The sequence below is a fragment of the Cavia porcellus genome, unplaced genomic scaffold, assembly GCF_034190915.1.
Source record: "Cavia porcellus strain 051 isolate PalLab524CR breed Dunkin Hartley unplaced genomic scaffold, mCavPor4.1 scaffold_26, whole genome shotgun sequence".
NCBI lineage: Eukaryota > Metazoa > Chordata > Mammalia > Rodentia > Caviidae > Cavia > Cavia porcellus.
Window position 1 is genome coordinate 47729897 of NW_026947509.1, and position 26841 is coordinate 47756737.

General features: G+C 37.1%; 1 protein-coding gene across 2 annotated transcripts in view; it reads right to left on the minus strand.

The window, feature by feature from the left end:
• Kansl1l (KAT8 regulatory NSL complex subunit 1 like) overlaps nt 1-26841 on the minus strand; it is an 84719-nt gene that overhangs the window by 27078 nt on the left and 30800 nt on the right. The window contains exons 3-5 of one of the 2 annotated variants that reach the window (XM_013157340.3): nt 19135-19332; nt 14075-14196; nt 5361-5562 (exon numbers count right to left, since the gene is read on the minus strand). In XM_013157340.3, coding sequence (XP_013012794.1) covers nt 5361-5562; nt 14075-14196; nt 19135-19332 — 522 coding nt within the window. The remainder of the gene's footprint in view (nt 1-5360; nt 5563-14074; nt 14197-19134; nt 19333-26841) is intronic. The other variant, XM_013157343.3, reaches the window with a different exon arrangement.

Genomic DNA, 26841 nt, shown 5'->3' on the forward strand with positions numbered 1-26841 from the left:
ACTCCACTAGCTTTCCTGGTTCTGGCCATGGCAAACAGCATATCATGAGCTTCTTGGCCTCCATAATCTTGGAAGGTGATCCTCATAATCTTGTTTTTCTTCTTCCTTTTTTGAGCGTCCCACCCGTCTTTCTAGCTCTGATTAAGTCTTTTTTCTGAAGACTCTCTAACCCATACAAATGTTCTTAACATTCTTACATATTTTTCTGTGCAGATATATATTCACTATCCCTGGTAGGTTTTTAAGAGTAGAATTTCTGGATAGTAAGATTACTTGTACACAGTGGTACACATTGTATTTTTAATTGTCTTTCCTTGCTAAGTAATGCTTTTTTTTATAGGAGAGAGCTGTTAAAGTCTTAATATTGTATATCTTTGCGGAAAAGGTATACAATATAAAATTTGCCATTTTAACCACCATTTTTAGTACTATATCCCTATTTTAGTATAGATCAGTATTTTTTCTTTTAAAAGGCACTGAAAAAAGCTGGGCATGGTGGTACATGCCTGTAATCCCAGCACTTGGGAGGCTAAGGCAGAAAGACTGTTGCAAGTTCGAGACCAACCTAGTGCACAAAAAAGTGAACTCCTGTCTATAAATAAATAAATAAATAAATAATAAAAGGCACTGAAAATATATAATATGTTCACTCAGGATTCAAAATGTTTTGTCTATATATTTCAGTGATATAGAAATACATATTTGGGTATATCAAAAGTCTTTGCTCAGTATATACCCTTTGACTTAGTATTTGTTTTTAAATGAATACAATTATCAAAGGCCAAATTACCAGTCTTTTGAAGTTAACCTCCCTAAGGACATAAAGATTTCTTTCAGCGGCTTGCTTGTCTTTCACATTTAGAGCTTTGATTCATTTTCTTTTATATTGAAGAGTAACATGTTTGCAATTGAATAATTTTAGCAGTCCCTTTCCTGCCTATAAATTTCAGGGGTTTGCAAACTCTGCACGTCATCTTTCCTTCCGTTTAAGCTGGTATTGTTTCTGTGGTGTAAGATTCCCAAAAACCTGTGGTACTACCACATGTCAAGGGGGGTCCATGTCACTAGACAAGAGGATTCCCTAAAGACCCTCTGTAGCTAGCCTAGCTCTGGTCTTGCTTCTCCTGAGACAGTTGCCTGGAGCCATGAATTATGCATTAATATTTCTGGGGCAAACATTTTTTCATACTCTGGCTTTTCTCCAGAGCATGTTGTCTTTTTTTTGTAAGACAATGCAAATTTTACCAATCATCAAACTCTCCTTTTTACTTAACAGTTCCTTATTCAGTTATGCGTGTTATTTTACATTTTACTGTAAGCAAGGAGAAACCAGACCCTAATTACCACACATTTGGCTGGGAAATTTCTTCACATGACTATCCAAGTTCACTGTTTAAAAGCTGTATTTTCTGTCCCACAGTAGAACATAATCCTGCCACTTTATAGCAAAAATCATCTTTTCTCCAGTTTACAGTAACACATTCTTTCCTTCCTCCTGAAATCTTACCAAGGGCCCCTTTCACATTCGTATTTCTAGCAACATGATTATGTTCATGAAGACACGTGTATTCTCAGAGAGCACGGCAGCTGTGTCTGCTATTCTCTCTTCCTTCTGAGCCCACACAGGAATGAAGGCTTCTCCTATTATGCACCTTAAAACTTCCATTCTCTACCCATTGGCCATTCCAAAGACACTTCTACGATTTTAGGTATTTGTTGTAGCAACATCCTATTTCCTGGTACCAGACTCTAGTTTCCTGGGGCTGGCATTAACAAATTACCATAAGCTGAGTAACTAAAGCTACAGAAACAGTTCCAGAGGCTAGATGGCAGACCATAAAACACTGGCAGGGCCCCAGTTCATTTGAAAGCTGGAAGGGAAAATCTTCCCTTGCTTCTTTTAGGTTCTGTGGCTTCTGCTGTTCTTTGATTTGTGGGAACAGGACGCCAATTTCTACGTCCATTTGCACAGACATTCTCTGTGTGTCTATATCTCATCTCTTTCTTTGCTTTCTCTCTTGATAGGACTCACTGAACTTAAGGCTTATCATAATCCAAAATGGATCTTTCCTGAAATTCTTAACTGAATGTATAAAGACCCTATTGACAAATCATTTCATTGGAACAGTTTTCTAGATATGCCCTAACAACATACCACAAGCAAATGGCTGCAGTAACAACTCCAGGTTCACAGCTCTGGAGACCAGAAATCACAGCAAGGTATTATCACAGTTGGTTTCTTTTAAGGACTGAGAAGAAGAAGAAGTCCATGTATCTCCCGTAGCTTCTGGCATCTGCTACCAATCCTTGCAGTTCTTTAGCTTACACAAGCATCATCTTGACCTCTGTTTGGCATTTGGCAATGTGTCCATTAATTTGTGTTCAAATTCACCCCTTTTTATAAGGATACAGTCGTACTAGTTAGAGCACACTCTAATATCTTAAATTAGGTCACATTTCAAGGTATTGGGGTTCAAGCTTCAACATGAGCTCTTCAGAACATAATCCAACCCATAAATCATAATTTTAAGTAACATGAATGAGGGCATACATAGCTGTATCTTTTTAGAGAAAAACTGTTTTCCATGTCATAGCAGCTGTTTTTGTCCATTTAAACACTAAATATTTTTCTGCTTTCTTTCTGCCTATATAGTTTATGACAAGAAGTCAGCTGTAGTTCTTGCCTCATTCTTTTCTTGATAAGACATTTTTCTCTGGCTTTTTTTCAAGATTTTCTCCATCTCTGGTTTCTTCAATTTGAACATGTCATGCCTGTGTTTTTTTGTATTTATCCTGTCTTAGTTTCCTTGATATGTGGTTTGTTTTTTGTTACTCAATTTGAAAAATTCTCATCTAGTATTACTTCAAATGTTTCTCTATTGTCTTTCACTTCTTCTAGTATTCCAATTATGTATGTGGAACAGTACCTGGAATTACCTCCTAATTCTTGGATATTCTACAGTTTTTAAAAGTGCCTTTTTTCTTTGCATTTTAGTTTGTAAAGTTTACTGACTTCCATGTAAGTGTGCTGATCTTTGGCCATTTTCTGATTGCTATAGAGTCTATCAAAAACCTACTCAGTTATGAGTTAATGTTTTTAAATTTGTAGCATCAACTTTCAGTTGCTGTTATGAATCCCCATTCCTGTTTGCAGGAGCCCTGTGCTTTCTATACCTATAACGCTGCTAACACATTAATTGCAGCTGTTCATGATTTTTTGTCAGATATTTCACTACCTTTATCATACTTGAGGGGGGCTCTAACAATCACTTTTTCAGAGTATACTTTTCCTAGCATGCCTAGTAGTTTTTGTTGGAAAGTAGACTTTGTCACCTAATAGATCCCGAGCTAAATAAACCTTCATCCCACAGGCTTCGCTTCATGCTGGCTGGAGGTGAGCCAGGGGCTTCATGCTTCTTTTCTGTTTTGGGTTCTCGGTTTACTTCTGACTTTAGTTCTGCTCAGCAGCTGTAACCCATGTTACCCTGCCGGGATTGCTAGTATATAGTGTAATACGGGTTAAGGGAAATAACTCCGGAATCTTCATGATTAAATCTTGGCTTTCCAGTGTGTCCTGAGCTGTGACCTTAACCAGTATTTTTTGTTGTTGTTTTTTCTTTTTCCACCCCGTTCCCTCAGGTGAGAGGACAGTGTGCGTAGGAGTTAGAGCTATGTCTTTCTCCAGCTGGCAGGGAAGTTCGCCATACAGTGACTCCCTAGGCATTACTGCACAGTGACTACCCTTCGCCTTTCATGCCAGCGCCACTAGAGGTCCTTCTTGGCTTTTCACTGACCCAGAAGTGTGGGCACCCACCCATTAACCCCCAAGTTAGTCCATACCCAGCCTCAAGCGGCTTGCCAGTGTTACAAGTTCATTTTCCTAGAAGATAAGTTAGCATGTGAGTGGCGGCTTCTGCTCCAGCCCAGGCACGCAGACCATGGCTGGGACTTGGTGGATCTCCTGCTCTCACATTTCAGGTTAGCAATCTGTCCTGTGCTCTGATGGGAAAAATAAAAGGTGGGCATGTGCTTCTGTTTGCTGAAAGTTTTAAAACTGCACACTTTCTCAGGTGGGTTTTTACAGTCATAGCAACCCAGCTAAATTATACAAGCCGATCTCTTCCAGTCAGGCTACTGTGGCACATTCACGCGTACAATATTTTAGACAGACAATTGTACTTATGGGTAGAAAGCACAGAATTACATTTCAGAAATGCTGTTGATCTACTGATCTACTGTTTCAGAAACTGCAGAAAAATTATTGTGTAAAAATAATGTAATATATCAAAACTTCAAAAATCATTTCCTCATAAATTGACTTAAGAAACCTCTTTTAAATGAAGAAATAAAACAATTTAAAGAACATTTTCAAAGTGGGGAATTCTACTAATAATATGTTAACTAGTAAAATGCAAAATGGTCTTTTTTAAAAAAAAATTCATGATAATTCACATTCTTATGTATAAATGGATTTAACAAAACTGAAAGCTGATTCCTAATGAAGCAAAGATACTGATTTTTATACAAGTATATTTAAAATAGTTAACGTTACAGTCAGAAACAAATACACTGATATTAAATAATACTATCGGGGCTGGGGATTTAGCTCAGCGGCATAAGCGCCTGCCTTGAAAGCAGGCAGTTGTGAGTTCCATCCCTGGTACCGATAAAAAGGAAAAAGACAAATAATAATAATAATAATAATAATAATACTATCAAGGAGAATTTCAAAGAAGTACATTCATCTTGTTTTTTACAAGTAAAAATATGCTTTTCAAAATGTATTCTTTTAATGAGGGATATTTTCTTGTATAAGTATGGACAACTAAAAGTGTACTGCTTAGGTTCCAGAAGAAAAAAAGGGACTGCTCACAGGATTACTACAAAACCTAAAAACAAAAACATCATTTCTAACTTGCAACTGTGCGATTGCCTTTATGTGAACAAGTATTCATAAGAAGTGTGCAGCACATCCCCATTCCCTTGTTACCCTTCCTACTATGTTTTGGTTTTTTTTTGTTGTTTTTGTTTTTCAAAATAGCATAAGCAACAGCAACTTTTAAACTAGGGGCGGAAAGTGCAAGGCATAGTCAGTGGTGCCGGCATACGGGGCCTCGGTTCAGTCCCCAGCCCCAAACAGCAGCAGCAGCAATCTAAGCGTGTGAGAAAATTGAAATTTGCTGTTTTAAAAATAAGTAAATTTCACTTATATACTGGTAATACCTATTACATAATACTGTATTTTTAAGTTTTCTACATGTAAAATTATTCTAAATAATTGTGCGTAATCCATATGCACTTGTAACATGAAATACACTGATGGAGACATAGTTGTTCTTGTATTCCGAAGGTTTCCTTACCTGAGGAGCCCAATAGAAAGTGGGGCTCAATCTGTAGAGTTTTCGTTTTTGGAAACTCTGAAGGGGTCTTGTTCGGGCTGCCGTACTTAGAGTCAGAGATGGAGATTTCAGTCTTATCCTGTCTTTTCTCCTTTTTTTACTGTGCTTCTGATTAACTAACCAGCTACTGGATGAAGAGAATTCTTCTAAATTTTCTGAAGAGCTGAAATGACAGGAAATAATTAGAAGGAAGTTAGAGGGGGAAGAAGAAAAACTAAACGTAAATTGCTTTGGTTTATTAGGATACAAGAACATTAACTTCCACAAGTAATTGTGGTACTTATTGGTGAAAAAATTTGTATCATTGTAGAAGTACATATTGTAAGAATGATTTCTTCTACTATTTTCTCCAGCAAATAAATATCCCGAAAGTTAGACAATGCCCACAAGTTTTCTAGTCTCATTGTTAGTTGTAAGTTAGTAATTCATATATATTAGTTTTAATACATCAATTTTTTGCACATGGGTAAAATTACCTATGATTATGGGCTTAAAAACGCTAGTCTCATCACTGCAACATTAGCTGCTCTTAAGCACTGAATACTTTTCAGTGCTTTCTTAAATAGTTACTATCCTATTTTAGAAAAAAAAATTTTTTTTTTAAATCAGTACTGGGGATCGAACTCAAGACCATCTGCTTGCAAGGCAGGTGCTTATGCCGCTGAGCTAAATCCCCAACCCCTCTATTCTAGAAATTTGAAAAATGCTTTCAATGATACAGAAGCTACAGTAGTAGAATAATGAAAATATTACACAAGCTACATGTAAAAGTAAGTATAGTTACCCTTCATATTTCAACATATTTCAGTTAATGCTAATATATTACTGTGAAATAAACTTTTTTGGTATAAGTTACCAATTTCAAACTTATTTATGTAGGCTAAAGCTACAGAGTTTGGTATTTTAGGAAAGCAAACAATTCAAAGTTGTTTTACATATTAAAAAAAATCATGCCCAAATGGTTTATGTTGGTGAAACCAGAAAGAGCAATTAAATATAGGAGTTCCTCTCCACTGTAATACAGTCAACATATACACAACTGAGTATAGAAGGGAAAGTTGGTAACAACTATTTCACTCTATTCGTGTAAGTTTATAGCATCCCTTGTGTGGAGTTGGGACAGGTATATTAACACATTCCACTCCTTTTTTTATCCTTCCCTCCCGGTCTCTTCCTCTCTTGATTTCCTATTTCAGACATACCTATTTCCCTGCTTCTTATTACCTTTTGCTTCTTATACTTTTAGATATCTCATATAAAAGCCATGTGATAGGGGGCTGGAGGGTTAACTCAGCGGCATAAGCGCCTGCCTTGTAAGCAGGCAGTCGTGAGTTCAATCCCCGGTACCCATAAAAAGGAAAAAGACAAAAAAAAAAAAAAAAAAAAAAAAAAAAAAAAGCCATGTGATATTTAAGCTTGTATCTCTTATTTACTTAATTTTATGGTGTCCAAGTGCATCCACTTTGTGACAAATAACTCATCTGTAGCAGAATGGTACTCCAATGTGTAAATACCACATTTTCTTTACAGATTCATCTTTTGATGAACATATAGGCTGTTTCCAAGATTGTTATTATGAGCTGTGCTGCTATAAACATGGGTATGCATGTGTCATTATAATAAAGGTCTAACTCTTAGATACTACTTAGAAGGGAAATACCTGTGTCATGGAATTTCTAGGTTCAGTTTTTGGAGGACTTGCCACACTGACACTGACACTGACAGTGACTACTAGTGTACATTCCTGCCAGCAGTGCAGAGGTGTTTCTTCTTCTCCTGAGCCTTCCCAGCATTTGTTAATGTTAGATTTCTTGATGATGGCCATTCATTCTGGGATGTTATCTTGGCATTTTTCTTAATCTGCATTCTTCTAATGGCCAGGGATGTTACACATTTTTTTCATTTACGAGGCTGTTTGTACTTCTGTGAGGTCTCTGTTAATTCTGCTTGTCCTTATTGTGATTAAGTCTTTTACTGGAGGGGGCTCTAGTTTTTTTTTTTTTTTTTTAAGTTTTATGACCCATTTTAATTTAAATTTAGTACACGTGAGCGATACGGGTCTAGTTCCAATCTTACACATGTGGATGGCCAGTTTTCCTAATGCCATTTGTTAAAGAGACTGTTTTTGCCCTCCAGTACGTGTTTTTGGTCCCCTTTTCAAAGATCAAGTAACTGACTGTGATGGGGTTTTTCTGCATCTTCTATTCCACTCACCGATGATCATGTCTGTTTCTGTGCCAGAAACATGTTATTAACAGTACCTATGCACCTTCAGGTCCAGGACTGTGCTGTGCTGCCTTCTGCTTCCCTCTTCTGGTTCTGTATGAATTTTAGCATTGTTTTCTCCAGTTCTGTGAAGAATGCTGTTGCAATTTTATTGGAGTTGCATTAAACCTGTGTATCAATTTTGGAAGTATAGCCATTTTGACAATATTGGTTCTGCCTACCCAGGAACAGGGAATCTCTTTCCATTTCTTATGTTCTCTTCCATCTCCTTCTCAGAGTACTGTTTTTCACTGTAGAGGTCTTCACTTCCTTTGTTAATTCCTAAGACTTTAATTTTTCTTGGTACTACTGTGAATGGTGTATTTTTCCATCTTCCTCAGTGGGTTCATTATAGGAAACTTTCATTTTCTCCTCATTTAAAGCTGGCAATAGATTTGTCATAACCTACCATTGTTGGCACTAGATTTGACATAAACAGCTTTCATCAGTTTAAGATACTACTGTTTTCACAATCATATGACGACGCTGGATTGTGTCGAAAGCTTTTTCTGCAGCTATGGATATGATCATTTGATTTTTGTGCTTGCCTCTGTTCATGTGATGTATTTATTGATTTGCACATGTTGAAACACGTTACCTCCCTGGGATGAGTCCTACTTGGTCATATGTATCTTTTTGATGATTCATTGCAATTTGTTTGCTACTATCTTCTTAAAGATTTTTGCATCTATAGTCATAAAAACGATTGGTCTATAGTTCCCTTCTTTGGTTGGATCTTTGTCAAGTTTGCAATCAGGACAATGGTAGCCTTTAGGAATGACTCTAGGAGTACTCCTTCCCTTTCAATTTTATTAAAAAGCCTGAGGGATATTGGTGTTAGAACTTCCCTTAAGTTTTTATAGAATTCAGCAGTGAATCTGGGCCTGAGTTTTTCTTAGTTGTTGTTCATTACTGCTTTAATATCATTGCCTGTTACTTGATTATGCAGTTTTTTTATCTTCTAGGTTCAGTTTTGGTAATTTACATCCATCTGTGTCTTCTTTTATTGGTGTACAGCTTTTTTTTAAAGCAGTGTGCATTGTGATTTCACCTGTTTCATGTCTGACTGCATTGAACTGGGTCTTTTCTGTCCTTTTTAGGGGGTTAAGACTGGCTAAGGATTTGTCTGTTTATTATTTCAAACCAACTTGATTAATTCTTTGCATTTTTAGCCTCAGTTTTATTGATTCTGATTTTTCAGGGGAGAAATTTTATAAAGCATGGATATACGTTTTTGAAGTTAATGCATACTCTTTATCATGGTAGTTTACGTATTTTTGGATAAAACCATTTAAATGACTGGACCATGAAATTCATTGGTACACACCTTCCACTGCATAAATTTATTTCCTTAGGTAAAGTAACTCAGAATAAATCTCAGAAAGAAGAGGGGAAAAATAACAGATGAGAAGGAGAGCCCAAAAATCATTAAATAGGCAAACAGTAGGTATTTTATTTTACCTCAAATTGCTAGACAAAAAAGAACTCAATGACTGAGAATTAAAGTTACATATCCATTTATTGCCAGTGTAATTTGAAACATTACAACCTAGATGATTGAGTTAGAAAATGCTATTGAACAGTATGTCATAAAAATGCTTCTGAAATTTTGAACTCTATTTGTATTAAGCTGTATTCAATGTGCATTGTCATTCACAGAAAAAAGAACCAAGAACTTTTAGTATAATAGTCTGGAAGATCTACATCCTTATGGTATCCTAAAAGGCCAGGAATTACTCAAGGCAGATCAGCCTTGTATACCTGGACATGACTAACTAGAGATCTAGGAAAGAGATCTTGGCCTTTCCTCTTCAGTCCCACCCCTCACAATGTATACACTCCGCTGTTTGCTTTAAAATACACAGTGGAGTCAAAGAAACTATGCTGAAGGAACAACACAGAATAGGCATTCAATATAGAATTTTAAGATACTGTTTTAGCCCAATGTTTTTAGTATTTTTCCCAACAGCATTTTCATATTAAATATACTTAAGAGAAAAGTAGCGATGAACTCTGGAGAAAAAGATTAGAATATGCCTTCTCAAAGAGACTAGTAACCTGACAGTTCCCCAGCGAACCGTGCATACATGCACCTACACTCACTGTACTGCGTTGAACAGTATCTTACTAAGGCTCATGTCAAAAAAAAGACAAGTAGAGTTGCACATGTATAATAGTTAAGGATACCCTGGCTATGCTTAAGCCCGAAATTCAATCAGTGACTTCCCAACAAGAAGAGACACAGACAGGGAAGGCTGCCACGTCTGTATCCCAGCAGGAAAGTCACGTGCTGCATTCGACCAACTCATGCTAGAAAGAGGCAGAAAAGGAATCTTACCTAAAGACTTCAGATATTATTTTAAGCTAGAGGTTTTGGGAGGAGATATTCCAGGTCAAAAGCACAACGCAGTCTATAAAACCAATGCATCCATAAGCACATTCACCTAAGAGTCAGCTTTTGAGTGATTTTCAATCTCTACTTTAGATGCTTCCTTTTCATCAGTTACAGTTTTCATGAATTCAACCTGCCATTCCAAGGGAGGCAGCAAACCTCCCCCTACTTCCCTGGTGTCCCAAACCCTACTGGGGATGGCTGCTACGATTTTAAGGGAACTAATATAAAATATAATTTAAAGTAGCTAAAAATGGCCCACGTTTCCCCCAACTGTCAAAAGTAAACCCTCCAAGTGAACAACATAGCAAGACCCAAATACTTCCTGGCACTGTGCCTGGGCTATTTCCCTGCATACTGTCCAGGGGACTATGCTCCTTACTCAGAAACATCTCTTCAATCTCAGTAGTAAGGATATACGTTGAACTACACTGTAAAATTACATTCAAACAGGATGATTTCTAAAAACACATATGTACACTTATTATGTAGCCAGTAAAATAGAAAATAAATGTTAATGCTATATTAACTAAAAAAGATATAGGAATACAGCCAACAGATGACCATGAAAATCATATATAAAAAGTATAGAAATGAAAATATTTTGAGCAATAAAAGTGATGTCTTCTTTTTCTGAATTTTCTATTTTTGCTACAATGAATTTGTATTATTTTTACATTAACAAAAATATTACTTAAAGGGTAATCTTATTAGAACTTAAATACATTTTAAAATGAGTACTGACAATAAATGAAACTTAGGCCTAATTATTAAAATATTTTGACACATCTGTAAAAATTTGAATGTGGACACAACTGCATGACAGCAGCAGACTACAGGTAACACTAAATGTGTAAAAAGCTTATCAGAGAAACATACAGAACGACTTATAATTAAGAATCACTAGGATTTACTTGTTAAAATTCTCTAGACGGGAAAATAATGTCAGGAAAAAGAATACCTGAAATAAGCAAAGTCCTGAGAGTCACGAAGGAAGGAACAGCTGTGCTAATCACATTCTCTCTGTACGTCTAACGCTTTCTACAGTACAGACTGCAGGGCAGAAGGGCCTGACGGTTGCAGTACAGTCTGCATTTCCACCTCTGGCACAAGTGCAACTTCGTAAAGGATAAATGCAAAGGAAGTAGGAAGCTACTATAACAGCAGTAGATTTCTGCCCGAGAAGTGAGGTCTAAAGTGTGTTATACCTTTACTTTTCATTTTAACGAAAACTTGGAAATAAAGCTAAGCAGAAAGTAATCTGTATTATAATTTTGATTTAAAGCCTTCAAGTATTTTTTCTAAAAATAATACTGTACCATAATTTGGTATCCTGATTTTTCTAATTAAAATTCCAAACTAAATGTATCTCCAGGTGATTACACATTTTCTACACAATTTTTATTAGTTTTATGGTATCACATCCAGTAGCTGTACCACAATTTATCCAAATATCCCTATACAACATTAAATTTTAGATATGACTTATTAGATGTAAAAGGAGAAAGTAAGCGAAATAGTTGCTACTGGAACTACTTTAAAAAACACAGCAGGGGAAGTTTTATTTCCCTATTGATGCCATTCACCTAGCTAATACAGTAATTAATATCATTTATAGTATTACAAAAACATCGGTTTGGAGAACAATGCTAACAACATTAGCTTCTAGCTGGGCAGTGACTACTGAGAACACTGTGAGGATAAAAGAATGACTGTATGACTACTTTGCCATTTTTAACTGCAGTTTTCAATTATTATATTCGATTAAAATGAGTGGTTGCATTTCATGTGGAATAATTACCATTCGTGGAAATAAGTAACATGGCAGTGAGTCACTGGAATTTAATTTTCTATCGCACTGAGACATTCATTTAGGCAAAAACAAGCAACAAAAATGTCAGCACATGTCAGACAGGCAGAGTTCACACTGTCAGAGATAATACCCATGGGCTAAACAAGGATCAATTTACATTTTATCTTCATGCTAGAGTATCTGATCTAAAAATTTGTAACTATTTTTACAGTCATACAATGTAAAGCTTTAGTGTTCAAAGAATCAGTCTTAGTTGTTCTGTTCCTAGTGAGTCATCTCAGGCCCCATTGCCAAGAATAATAAAGCTTAAAAATCAACCCTAACATTTTTCTGGTACAAAACCACCATTAAGTAAGAAATAGGACCTAGGAATCAATGAATAACAAGTGTGCAAACAAGGGCTCTAGAAAATAATTAACCAGATGAATTTACCATAAAGACACTGTGCGAACAGACTAGGATATTATAAAAATGGCCTTTACCACTTTTAAAAAATATATCACACAGTAAGTTCTATATGGTGCACAAAATATCAAGGTGGGCAAACTTCAAACTTTTATATTTCTTTTCATACAGAAGTTGTGACATACTGTGATGTAAGGCTAGAATAAGTGTGCTTTATTAATAGAACTAAAGTATTTCACTTATGAGTTTACCAACCTGGCAACCTCAACTATGGAGAATAGCAAAAATCACAAAAGCCTATAAATCAGGCCTCAGGCCCCAGACCAACAACTGCCCAATGCATGTGAGGAACCAGCCTGCACAGCAGGAGGCGGCCAGCAGGCAAGACAGCAAAGCTTGTCTGTATTTAAAGCTGCTCCCCATCATCCTGTGAGAACAGTGTCAGTGTTAACGTTCTCACGGGACACAACCTTCCACAACCTTCCTGAGAACTGTACAAGTCAGGGATCTAGGCTGCATGTTCCCTTTGAGAATTTAATGCCAGAGCGGAGGTGGAGCTGAGGTACTGATGTTAGTGCTGGGGAGTAGGTGAAGGTATAGATGAACAGTAGCAAAGGACTGCGCAGAGACCATAATCAATTGATTGCAGACTCATATTAAAACCCCATACACAGCGAGTGGCAAATGACAAGCTGCATGTGATAGCAGGCTTTCTAGTGGCTAGTGAGAACTTCAGGAGTACAGCTGCGTTTGGTGGCAGGCTTTGTATCAGAACGTGACATCTGCCCATACCTATGGGCACTATGCACTTGCCTCAGTCTCAGTTTTGGTAAGCTCACAAGCTAGTCTAGCCTAAATAAGCATAAAACAAGGTTTGTAGTTATTTTCTTTCAGAGACTGCAGTGCATCATTCTTTGCTTTCCTTGGCCTTTGTAGAGTTTCTGCAAAGAAGTCTACAATTATCCTGACACATTTGTCTGTATAAATGACGTGGTGGTTCTCTATTCCAGCTTTCATTATTCTTTCCCAGTTTTGTACTCCTGACATTTTCAGGCAGTTTCTGGCCATGCTTCCTTGGAGTCTAAATGCCTCTCATACCTGTAGATCTGTATCTTTCTATGGATTCTAAAAGTTTTCTGTTATAACTTCATAAAGCAGATACTCTATTCCGTTTGTGTAAGCCTTGGCACCCTCTTCTACACCAAAATTTTTAAAGGGCAGTCCTTTATTCATGGATCAGAGCTCTTGGTTGTTTAGTCCATAATTTCTTTATATTTTCTCTGTTAAGTGTCTGCAGGTAAGAATTCTTCAACCTCATTTACTATCTTCTGCTTGGTCAATATTTAACTGATTGGGGTTTCCACTTCCAGAATTTCTGTTTGGTTCATCTTCAGAATCACTGTTAATTGTTCCTTCATAGCCTTCATCCTCTCCCTTAATTCACTCAGCTAGGTGTGTCCCAGCCCCGCCAGCTGTATGGCCTGCATGCTCCTGAGCTGCACCACTTGCTGTTCTGGAGCCCTGGTGCACATACCCAGGAATGTGCCAACCTCCAGGTAAAGTGTATTGCTAGTTACACTGGTGGGTGGACAAAGCAAACAGGCCACTGAGCTCCATGCTGGAAGTGGGCAGTGAGGGAGTCATGTGACCCAGTGTACTTCATCTCAGCACTTTCAGAGTCAGACCCCTTAGGATGCATGTTATGGGCCCAACTTCTCACACTCAAGAGAGGGACTGCCACCCACAGCGCCATCCACAACCTGAGCCATTTAGAAGCATACCTGGCTCCCTGATACCTACCTTCTGGAAATGCCATTAGTGAGACACTTATGGCTGCAGGATTTGGAGGAGAGGGGTGATGAAGTTGGAGATAGGTTGAGAGGTGCAATCAAACTGTTGATGATCTCCGTCAGCTGTGCGCTCTGCAAGAAAACAATCAGCGTTGTGCTCCTCCTAGGCAAGGGATGTGAGCCATCTCTCGGACCTAAGTGCTAGTCAACGCTTGGTATCTCTCAAAATGTACTGTACAAATGAATATATTTTCATAAATATATTAATTACATCACATTGATTTTTCCGTTACAAACTAACTGTATTTTAAAAGAATCTGCCCTTTTCCATATCCTTTTTAATGATTTCTTCATCTACCAATCCTATCCTCTGGAACATGTAAAACCAACTAAAAACAAAAAAGAACCATATATGCATATGAGTTTTAATAGTTTAATTTAAAACCTGTTTTTCTGTTTTCATTAACTGCAAAATAATACATTTATATAAGCCTGCTAAATAAAGTCATCTGCACAAAACTAATATGTCATTAAAAATAATGAGACAAAGAATATAACCTAACCTGGGTCTTTAAGTTTCTTTCATGAAAAAAATTCCAATAATGTTCTCATTTATTTTCTTAGAGTATGCAGTTAATGAGTTCATCTTGAAAATTGTTAGATACTTTTCTGATTAAAGTTCATTTCCAAATTCATCAATATCAATAAATTCTTTATCTGTTTACCAAGTATTCATTAGTTTAGTCATTCAGTTACATTAATGAAGTAAATCATTTTTCAGTCTGCAACATAAAAATCCTATTTTCATTATTCTCTCTTCAAATACATCATCGTCAGAGATCTATTAAGCCAGGTGGGACACTGCTGGCCAAGTGTGTGACACTTGAATCAGAAGGACAGCACCTGAATAGTCCAGCTTTACCTTAACCACCAGCAATTTATACCTCAACCCACACAGGAGGTAGGAAATGCACCATAAAAATTAGGAGAGACATAATTTCAACTCTGAAAACAAAAATTAATCAGCTTTAAGTGTATATATTTCAGTGTACAACTCAACAATACAATTATGTTTTTTGGTTTTTTTTATTTTTTTATTTAAAGAAAAGGAAACAAGAGAATACATGGAGATTTTAAAAAAAGGGTAGAAATAATACAAACTTACAGAAAAACAAACGGTAAGAAATTGCTGGTTGATAAGTTACACATTGTCGTCTTAGAAATAGCTGTTCATGTTATAGAATTAAAGCATTCAAGACAAAAGATTACCCTAACAAAAATAGGCATAATATTGGGCTTGCCACCCTCAATGCTTAAGTCACTCAGACTGTCTTCCCTAAAAAAGTTGAAAATAACTTAATTTTTAAAGAACTGACCTGTAAAGCATTATTATCACCTTTTAAGAAAACAACCTGTTGACAGGCAATTTATTAGTGACCTCTACAAGTGATTGTTGCTGACCCTTTTTATTTTCCTCTGGGCTGGGCATAGCAGTACGTGCCTGTAATCCCACCACTCAGGAGGCTGAGGCAGGAGAATCATCCTGAGTTTGAAGCCAGCTTCAGTTACACAGTGTTCAACGCCAGCCTGAACTACATAGTGAGACGATGTCTCAAAAAAAAAAAAAAAAAAAAAACCCATAAATACTTTTCCCCTACTCTCCTTACGTTAAGCCATGACTTTTAGTCTCACAACTACTAGGCTCCTTAATGTTACCTAAAAGGTCCCCCCAAGAGTGTCAGGTTCAGAGGTGGTACCTGATCAGAGAAAGTAGGTCACTGGGGGTGTAATGCAAGGGTGTATTATCAGCTGAAGTTTCTCCCTTTTCTTTCTGCTTCCTGGTTGCCATCATATGAGAAACTTCCTTCTCACTCTCCTCGGCCACGCATTTCTGCCCTGACGCTAACTGACACTGGACTGACCCAAAACAAACCTTTCCTCCATTAACTGATACTGAAAATTGGTATTATAAATGAAGGTGTTGCCTTCAGAAGCCTTTAGTTTTCAGGTGTTTTAAGTATTTGAAGAGTGAGCTATAGCTCTGTGATGTTGTGAGCATTGTTTGGTGTGTGAAACGATTAGAGATCAAAAGGCTAGGATATAGGTAAGAGTATGGACAGTAAAGGTCAGGCCCAAGAGACTTCAGTGGAGAATAAGGACTCCACTGACAACTGTACTAGAGACCATGTGTGTTGCCCTCTGCCAGAAAAACTGAGACTATGGAGAACTGTAAATAAAGGAAACAGACTACTATGGTGTAAGAAATTTCCAGGCAACTCAATGTTCAAGCTGTAACAGGATTACTGCTGGATGGTTTGCCCATTAATGTAGTAAGAACCAGGAGAAAAGGCAGAACTAACTGATAATTGTACAGTTTTGCTAGAAATTTGGTACAAAGAGGAGCATGGTTTCTGAAAAGATTAATACTGAAAAGTAAAATATTGTGTACAGGGACCAAAAACAAAACAAAACAAAAAGATCTTGAGGTTATCTCAGAAATCAACAAGATCTTACCCATCCTAAGACCAAGGGTTTAAAACTGTGTATCTTGCATATAAGAAGAGATTCCTTGGGACATCTGCTCACTCAGGGTCACCTAGGAAAACATCCCCAAATTTGATTCTCATGCTGCAGCCATGATCCAAAAGAGTCCGGCTACTACCCATGGTGACAGCCAACTCTTGTATTATCCAAATAGTGCTATTTTTTCAGGTATTCAGAATATAAGAGTTACAGGGTCATGAAAGTTTCACTCAGGTTTTAGAACAAGCCTTGGAGTCCAGGCAGAAGCTCATGTGAGAACAGTGTGTGAAGGTATGCAAGTGAAGGCCAAGGTGTTGTGGAGAGCCCAGGAAGCTGGGAATACCAGCATCATGGACCATCTCCTGTGGAAAGCCACAGGCAATGAGTGGACCAAGCCCAAGAGACAGACCATGTGTGAGCTTCAACTAGTAAGACTTTTGTAGAAATTGGGGTTGCCCAAGCCAAACTTTGGAGCTTAGATCTCACAACAACCGTCCCTAGGTACTGGACATACAACTATAGGATTTAATGTTTGCTCTGCTAGGTTTTTTTGTGGTCTTGCTGTGGTCTGATTCCTTCTATATTCCTATTTTTCTCTTTTGGACTGTGAAGTGTGTGTTGGAGTGTGCCAATGTATTGTTGGAAGTGTTTATCTTGTGCGACTGTATGATTGCAGCGTTAAACTTTTTTACTGATTTTTACAAGGACTCATGGCTAACGGTATCCTTTGAGTCTGAAAAGAGAGCTGGAATGTTATTGTTTAGCTCTAAGTCTCTCCCAAATTCTCTTGTGCTTGGGAGGTGACTGAACTGTGGTGGCACTATATTCCTCAGTGGAGTCTTCCACTGCACATTTAGTACCTGAATGTGGTGTTAGGAAGTGGAGACTAGTTGGAAGTAGGTCACTGGGATTGTGACCTGCGTGGGTGTGTTTTTGTCCCCCGCTTCCCCCTTAGCTGTGTATCCTGGCTGCCAGAGTTTGAGTACCTTTTTTCTGTGTCATGCCCCCTGCCAGCCTCTTTCTGTCTCGGAGCCCCCACTATGAAATGAAGTCAGGAGCCAAAATGAACCTCTCCACCTTTAAGTTGTAGCTATCCGGTATTACGTTCAGTGATGGCAAATGGTAGCCATGCAGCTTGTGCAGAAGCACTGGATTATGCGCGTGCTGCTCAATACCTGCTGTCACTGTTGTTAAATTCTTAAACGTTTTTAATAAAGGGATCTGCAGCTGCACTTTGCATTGTACAGCTCAGTTCTGATGTTATCAGGACTGTTACCAGGTCCAACAAAATTAGTGAAACTAAGGAGAGAAAACAAGAAACTCCTCTAGAATTTATTGTACTAGTTATTAATTTAAGCTGGAAGAGGTATCATATGTGTCAATTCCAACATTTGGGGAGGCTGAGGAAAATGGATCTAAGTTTAAACCTGGCCTGGGCAATTTAGTGACTTAGCAATCCCTAGTCTTAAAACAAAGAGCTGAGGATGTAGCTTAGTTAAAAGCGTTGATTCAGTCTCCAAGGGAAGAGGAAGAAGGAATGAGGAGGAAGGGAAGTGGACGGGTGGAGAGAAAGAGGCGAATGGATTCCTCAGCTTAGTTTCCAATAAACTAATGACCAACAGGTGGAGAAAGTAAGTCTAACTGAGAAAGCAAATAAATTATTCTAGAGTATGCAGCAACTAATGCCAAACTGAAAGGGGACGGAGCCTGTGGAATGAGGGCAGGAAAGTGAACAGAGAAGCAAGCATATGAGAATAAATACTTACTAAATAACTTAATTACAAATATTCACAAAAGTGCTTTGATTATATACTGGAAGAAAATAAAACTCTAGGCAATGGTAATCCTACCAAATCTGTACAGTATTTTTGGTTTGCTAGGAATCTAGTACTAAATCATTAACAGTTTATATTATAAAAATTCAGAAAAATCAGATGTAGACAGGTTTGAATCTGTGTTATTTCCCAGGATAGCAAGATACCATGCAGCTGTGGTCAAGACTGGCTTTGCTCTGGCAGATTCTGCTTCGCTGCAAAGCATATAAACAGACAGGCACAGCTATTACAAAATAATTCAGCCTCTAGAGTCACCCATAATAGGATTTATAGACCAGACAAGGGTCTGGAGTTAAAGTAATCTGTTAGAGGCTTCTTTGACTTTCCATATCATTTTTATAAAAAAACTCTTATTCCATTATTGTTCTTCAGTGAAAGTTTCATTCAGTTAGTCAAACACAGATGAACCACTGTTCTTTCTTCCTGAAGTAAGTACAGTGATGAACAGCCTTGTTCAAAGAGAACTTTCCAAACCTAGTATAAATGAACTATTTCCTAACGGATATGTAACAATTAATTACATATTAAATAATTCTAATTGTATCAAGAAGAGCTAAACCATGTACATATACCAAATATTTTAATTTTATGCAGTGTCAAGTAGTCAATTTTATTACCCCTTAACAAATGCACATATAATGGTATTCATTTGAATAATTTATAAAGTCAATAAAATGTCATTTCATACCACATATACTTATTCTCACTTTACCTGTTTTTCTATGTTTCGAAGGAGAAGTGTTGGACTGCTTGGTGACATTTCAAAATCTTGCTCTGGCAAAGGCTCTTGACTCCTCTGGGAAACCTGAAGATTCTCTGTAGTGCTTAGGGAAGCTGCTTGCTCTGCAAACTGTATTTGTTTTTTCAAAATATCTTTTGGAAGCTGACTTTCTTCTAGGATCACTATCCCCTAGATAAATAGCAATGAAAGGATTGGAATAATGGCAAATCAGCTTTAATGCTGCAGTGCACATGAAATTGTGCATCCTAGTATACCTTGTAAGTGGTTAAAACACACACTTAAAAGTACAATTTAACTTTAGAAAAGGGCTAACTTAACACATGTGGTTAAAACAACAGGCCGGCTGATGGACTGGGCTTGTAAAATGCATTGCTGTCCCTTATGCACATGTAACGTTTTTTCCTATTGGTTTTCAGATTAGCATTAAAAGCATCATACATTTAGAATACAATTAAAGAGCTAGCATGGTGGCACACGCCTATAATCCCAGCACCTGGGAGGCTGAGGCTGAAGGATCCTTGCAAATGTGAGATTAGCCTGGGCTACAAAGTGAGCTCAAGGCCTGCCTGAGAGAGACCCTGTCTCAAAAAGACAAAAAGGAAATTTAAAAATAAAAGGCTCATACTCAAAATCAGGACATTTTGGAGTTAAAATTCAAAATATTTCTTTGATCTTTTTTTGGTTTCAAGCATTTCTGAGTTCTGTATTGAAAATAACTTTGCAAGTTAAAATACCAATCTTACAAACACTCTTAACTCTACTTCTCCTTTCAGAGCGTCCCTTTGAGGCTGCCCCTGTGCCTGACAGCCAGCAGCCATGGGCAGGAAAGTGCCACTGTGGAACAGCGCATGCTGCTGATAGGGTAGCTGTGTTAGTATAAAGACACAGGCTTTCCGCTTTGCAGTGTCAGGGGCTGAAAGGAACGGTCTACATGCCTCTGCGTTGCTACTACTCTCACACACTTGTTCCCTAGCTGATCTGTGCAGCATTTTCTCATATATCCCAGCTGTCTCCTCCTTTTCAATGCTTTTCAATCTTACATCCTTAGAGACAATGGAAATAGGGCAGGCAAGGAAAAAGGAGTTTACACACGTTCTTAATTGTGTCATATTAAGTGCTCATCATAAAACCTCCTTGCAGTCTACCCATTCCTCTGCCCTCCCTCTAAAAATATATGCAGTGGCATTCGTATGTGTCCACATATAAAACAATTACTAAGCTCCTGTAGCTAGATAAATAAGTATTAAAAACTGTTAATGTGTCTAAAATAGGTTCTGAATAGAAATGGTTAAAATTACTAATAAGTTAATTAACATAAGGGGACAAATCAAATGACTAATGTGGGCGCCCTGTATCATGTTGAAGTGTAATTTATAAGGAGGATAGCACCTATAAATGTGCTTTAGTTTATGTACTATGTAAAGACTATATATCATGGGGGGGCTGGGGATTTAGCTCAGCGGCATAAGCGCCTGCCTTGCAAGCAGGCAGTTGTGAGTTCGATCCCTGGTACCAATAAAAAAAAAAAGACTATATATTGTATTTCTTTAAAATAAACACTTATAATAATGCTAAGATGTTGACTTTTCAAAGAGAAAAGGATCCATTATTGATCTCATTTATATTTTAGAATATACAAATATGACCATCCAGAAATCTGAAGAAACATATCTACCAGAAGTTCTTATTTCATTTGGTATTTTAAAATTAAAGTAGATGTGACAGGCACAGTATGATCCATCTCAGAAAACAGTGAAGGTACCCATTCAAAACTTCTACAAGTCTTGCCCGAGGTCTTTTTTAAAGTAAGTATCTGCATGTGACACCAACACAAGAGTTCGTCCCACCAATTTAATTTAACTCCCTTGGGATCTGATGGAAGTTTCAACTGTTGGAGAGTCTGTTGCAGATTAGACTTATTTCATAACCCACATTTATGCTATTGCTTCCATGAAAAAAATCTATCCTGGATTTGAAAAGCTCATTTCCCAAACCTTTGTGATACTGCCATTTGGTACACAAAGAGTCTGCTGCATTTAGCTCAATCACGAATGATGTTTTTAAAAAGTCTGCCAGGAGGGGCTGGGGATTTAGCTCAGTGGCATAAGGCCTGCCTTGCAAGCAGGCAGTCGTGAGTTCAATCCCTGGTACCGATAAAAACGAAAAAGGAAAAAAAAAAAAAAAGTCTGCCAGGGGGACATTCGCAGCCACCAGCTCTATAATCTATTTTCCCCTTGAAGTGTCTCCCAGGACAAACTCTCAGCATCAGAGAAGAAGGGGGGCCTCGTCCTTACCCACCACAACCCAAAAACAGAAGAAACGGAAGAAGATTCAATCTTACATGAAAAACACAGTTAGGCTTTGTTCTTTAAAAAAAAAAAAAAAAAAAAAAAGCTGGAAAAGAATTCTAGATACTATCTACAGTTCTGGATACTAGGATTGTTTAGATACTAGAATATTCTAGGTATTATAACACTATCTATCCAATGATAGAAAAAAGGTAACAAAGTCTCACATTTTTTTAGACAAATGAGACACATAAAGTCACCAAAGCTAATTTTAAGCGAAAAACTTAAGTGAAAATTTTTAAGCACCCAAAATATGTAATTTAAAATGTGGAAGGCACAACTCTTACAGAATAATAACAGATGACCAGTGTGCCTCTCAGGAAAACACTACCACAGTTGTTTTCTGGAATGAGAAGCTGTTTACTTATGGAAAGCTTCAGCTGGAGAAGGGCAAACAAGGCCAGTTGCTATCTGCTGATAAAGTTGTTGTAAGAACAATCAAGGGATACAAAGAGCTGCTATTTTCTGCTCTCTAAAAATTTAAACAGAATTTAGGCCATATGAAGCGTGATAAAAGAGCAAAGGGTAGCTTAAAGACCCAAAACTTGTGGGTATACTAAGTCTTTTCAGTGTCCTTCCTGCCCTCCTTCATGGAGCTTAAACAGGAAATTTACAGAATAGCATCAATGCCTTTGTCTTCCCTTTATTTCTAAATTAACTGAGAAGAAAATACTTTTCCTTTTGAAGTATTTTAAACAGGAAGTTCTGACGCAAGATAGTATTAGCTATCCAATTTTTTTTTACAATAATTCAAGAGCAAATAAGGTGCTGTTTTTCCTATTCAGTATAATAATAGCTCATGTAAGCTGTAAATAAAAAACATGATTCATAAAAAATGTAGAGAGAAAGTATAAAAATACCTATTATATATGACAGCATAATTGCCTGGCATTTTACATAATCTCGTTTTGCTTTGGTTTGGTTATTTTTTTCCAGTGCTGAGAATCTAACTGAAGGATCCCTGCATGCTAGACAAGTGCTCTTACTACCCTGAGTTACGGCCCCAGTCCCTATCTTAAGAGACTAGAGCTCTGGCTCCACATCTAGCCTGAGCCAAGAAAAATGTACAGTTATATGAATTATTATTAGGATGTTTAGATTTTCTTCCTTAAAATAATTTTTTCTGATAAGACATTATAAAACATATAATCAAATGTTTTACTAAAAAAAATTCAAACACCAAGCATATAGTATTGCTTAGAATGTAGAGAATAATCAGGTCAAAGGAATATGAACTAAACTGTCTAGATACAAATATAAACCTCAGTCAACAATTTAACTAGGAATCTGCTTTCTTGAAAATTTCCAAATCGCTTTTTACAAATTTTTAGAATTCCATGTTATAAAAAATGCATGTGATATGGTATTTGTTTAAAAAAATATCAGAAAGAAAAGACTATCTGGTGATTTTTAAAGGATTAAGAAATTACTAAAACCAAAGGTCCCTGTAAAAGGAAAGCAAACAATGGGAGAAATAACTATGGTAATAAAAATGAAATTTCCACCACGAAACTTTGGTTCCTTCATCTCTAATAGACCTACAAGCATAAGGGTTTCTGGCAACTCTTTTATCTAGCTTTCTACAAATACCACTGCCATATCCTACAAGGTACTAACAATATTCACCAGTTTCTTCATTTCCTCTCCCATTCTTACACAACTCAGTCGTGCTCCTCTGAATTCCACACTACCTCATCATACCTGTGATTGATTATGCTCAACCTTTAGATCTTAAAGGAATCCTTTCTTGTGGTTCAGTCACCTCATCAGAAAACTATCCTCAAAAATATCACATCACTTCTTTTTCTCTTTATCTCTGAGTATTTTTCTCCTAATGGTCTCTCTCATGCTTTTTCTATATCCTACTAGAACATGTATCACTGAACATAACATCAGCTTTCAGCTACTTCCATCTTCATCTTCTGTCTTCCTTATCTGAATATAAATAATAACACAGCCCAAAACACAGTCTCCTTTGCCAGTGGCACACCTTAGGAGGCCCTGGACTCACCACCTAGGTCCAGAGTCGGATCACCTCCATTCACAGCTCTCTCTTTTTAGTATCATCTCTGTTAACTTTTAAAATACCGTGTTATCTGCTGAGATCCATAGTCCCACTATGTTGAAAGAAGTTTCCCAGAAAAACAAAATTACAAACATACATTTAGTAACATTTAGATTAAATAGGATTTCATGGAAGTGCATAAGAGCGCTTTATATCAGTGCTTCTATGGGAAAATGTGCTTTGAATTTCAAGCACTCTATAATTTTCAATATTTCAACATTTAAGCAGCCTATAATTTGGGGAAAACTGTATTTTTAAGCTAAGGAAATACTACATGAACATTCCCATGGTTGGAATTAAAATAGCATTTATTCGTGTAATTGTTGCTTAATTTTTATCCCCATTAAAATGAAATCCCTAAAAATGTATGAACCTTGAAAGTTTTTCTTCACCACTAAATATTCTAAGCACACATTAGACACCAAAGTATGTGTAAGAGAATAAAGGTGAGACATTAGAAAATGAAAAAGGAAGGACAGCACCATAAATTTTATCATAAATTTTCACAGTATAACAGGCTTACTGCTATTTCCATCTAAATAACTACAAATTTATTCTTGGGAATCTGCCTTCTCAATAGTATCTCATTTCCAACGTCTAACAAAACTTGACAAGGAAGTTTGTCAGACTTCTAGAAATCAAGCACTTTTTGCCTGTCTTTGAAACCATAAAGAGAATGATAAAATTATAATCACATATGCAGTTATTTTCCTCTTCCCTATGAGAGGAACAATTTTGATAACTGTTACACAAGCATGATCTGAAAAAACCCCTCAAGTATCAGCTTGCTCTTCAAAAACCAAAACTCTATCTGACTTTTGATGGTAACCATTCTGAGAAAAGGAACCTACTGCACTGTAGGTGGGAATGTAAACCAGTGTAACTACTGCGGAAAGCAGAACGCACAGCCCTCAAAGGAGAACTCACTGGATAGTAACTGGAAACTGCAGGAAGAAGTATGTCTCAATAAAAGCAAATACCTGGGTAATTATCAAAGCCAGTTTCATTTTAACAGTGGTGTGTAACTCTACTTATTTTCTACAAGACTGAAGAGACTAATAATATTTAAAAGAATTGCTGGCTTGTGTTTTGGGACATATAAAATATAAGCCTACAACAAAGCTCTAAAGGAATAAGATTTTGCACGTTACTAAGGTTAGGCTGGTACATATTCAAAATAGGATATTATACTTTTTGTGAGAAGTAATCCATGCAGTAGCCACAAGAAATGGCTGCAGAATATGCACAAAATTTGGAAATGAAAAAGGAATTTAAACCTTTCATTAAAAAATCAACTAAAGCCTCTCTGCCATCTCCCTCTGGTCCTCTCTACCATCTTCGCTCCCTCGCATCTTGCCTCTTCCCCTCTCAGCCCCTCTAAAAACTGAACTAAGGCACTCAGGTCTCCGGGCCTCCCACCACACTTGGCACTTGGCAGCCAGCATGGGGAAAAGCCCACGACTTGGTTACTAACTGGCCCTTCTTTTCCTCATTCTCCTCCTTTTGTTTCCTTCTTTTTGTCTCTCTTTTCTAAACAGTTGGGAAAACTCCAACCACAGAAAACTAATTGCAACCCACAAACCCAGAGAACATGCTCAGAGAACCCCTCAGTTGCTCCTTCATTCTTTCTTTTCTGTCCTCTTCTGTAGTTTCCCAAACTTGCTTGATCATCCTTTGTCCCACATCCTTCCTTCCACTTCCTTGCCAGTTATCTTTATTTTCTACACTATCTTCCCTAAATCTCCCCACCACCCTAAAATCACCCGGCTAAGGAAAACACTTTGCAGACTCCTAACTGATGATAGGTTCTGTTACATAACTATAGGCTTTGATCCTGTGGTCTAAAGCACAGAATCAATAGTTACCACAGTTTGTCAAGTTTCTAAATTGTGCGTGACGCTACAGTTATTGCTCATTTCACTACTTCCGTTAGAATGTCGTATCTGTTGTAGTCAGCTGCTCTACCCTCTGTGACAACACTGGGGAAGCTCTGAGGTAATAACCTCACCACAGTCCTACACAAAAGGACTGAGAACTGAGCCAAACAGACACCAACATCCCTCTCAAAAAATTGGAAAGATAGGATCTTAGGACAGACACAAATCAAGAATCTATACACAAGCCATCCCTGAAGAACAGACTTTTATCGAGAGGCCCTGATACTAGTAATATAACTATCTACTATAAAAATCATCACAGAAAACAAAATTTTTTTCAAATATAAAATGACAAGACAAAAAAGCAAAATGCAATCTCAGACCGGCAGCCCAACCAGGAGACATCAACATAGAAGAACTTGGAAGACAGACACATAAAATTTCTAAAATGATAGCAACTGAAATAAAGAAATAACTCCATGGGGCTATATAGGAAATCAGAGCAGAAATGACCTTTCAGGTAAAAAAAGAAATGTCAACATTTATATAGGAAACACTCAGCAAATCCAGAGTATACACAGATAAAGAAATACATGATGATAGGAAAAGAATAGAATCCATGAAAGTGAAAGATCAATATAGGATACAAACAGTGCATGAAACAGATTCAAACAGCTATCCAGGAAATTAAAAATTCCTTAAGCTAGCAAAACTACTTGAACAGAATTAAAAATAAATTTTCAGAACCTGAAGACTGGATTGTGGTTAGTGATCATGAAAGAAAAGATCTCTTGAACAAAACAAAAGGAAACAATAATTCAACAGTTGCAAGACAATGCAAGAAAAATAAGAATATTAGGTATCAGTGAAAAAGCAGGAAGCCACATGAATGACATAAGAAAAAGTATCTCTAGAATAGCAGACAATTTCTTAAGAATATAGATAAGTGAGACATATAGAATTCCATTTAGCCATAACCAGAATAACTCTACACCCAGACATATAATCAATATCCCTGAAATTCAGCACAAGAGCAAAATATTAAAACCCATTAGAGAAACAGATTGCCTATAAAGGAAATGCCATCAGAATCACAGCTAACTTCTCAACACAGAACTCTCAAGAACTTGAAGTATTTCAAATCCTGAAAGATAAAAACTTCCAAAATGTACCCTGCAAAAGTGTCCTTCAAAATTAATGAAAAAAGATACCTTCATGAAAAAGAACAGCTAAAGAAATTGATGACCATCAAACCAGCACTACAGAGCAGATAGAAAGATATTCTACACAGACACAAAAATGATCTTTAGTTCGTGAACAACAACAGAAAGAAACCATCAAACAAGACAAGCAATTAAACAGGAAAAAACAGCAGCAGGAAAATAAC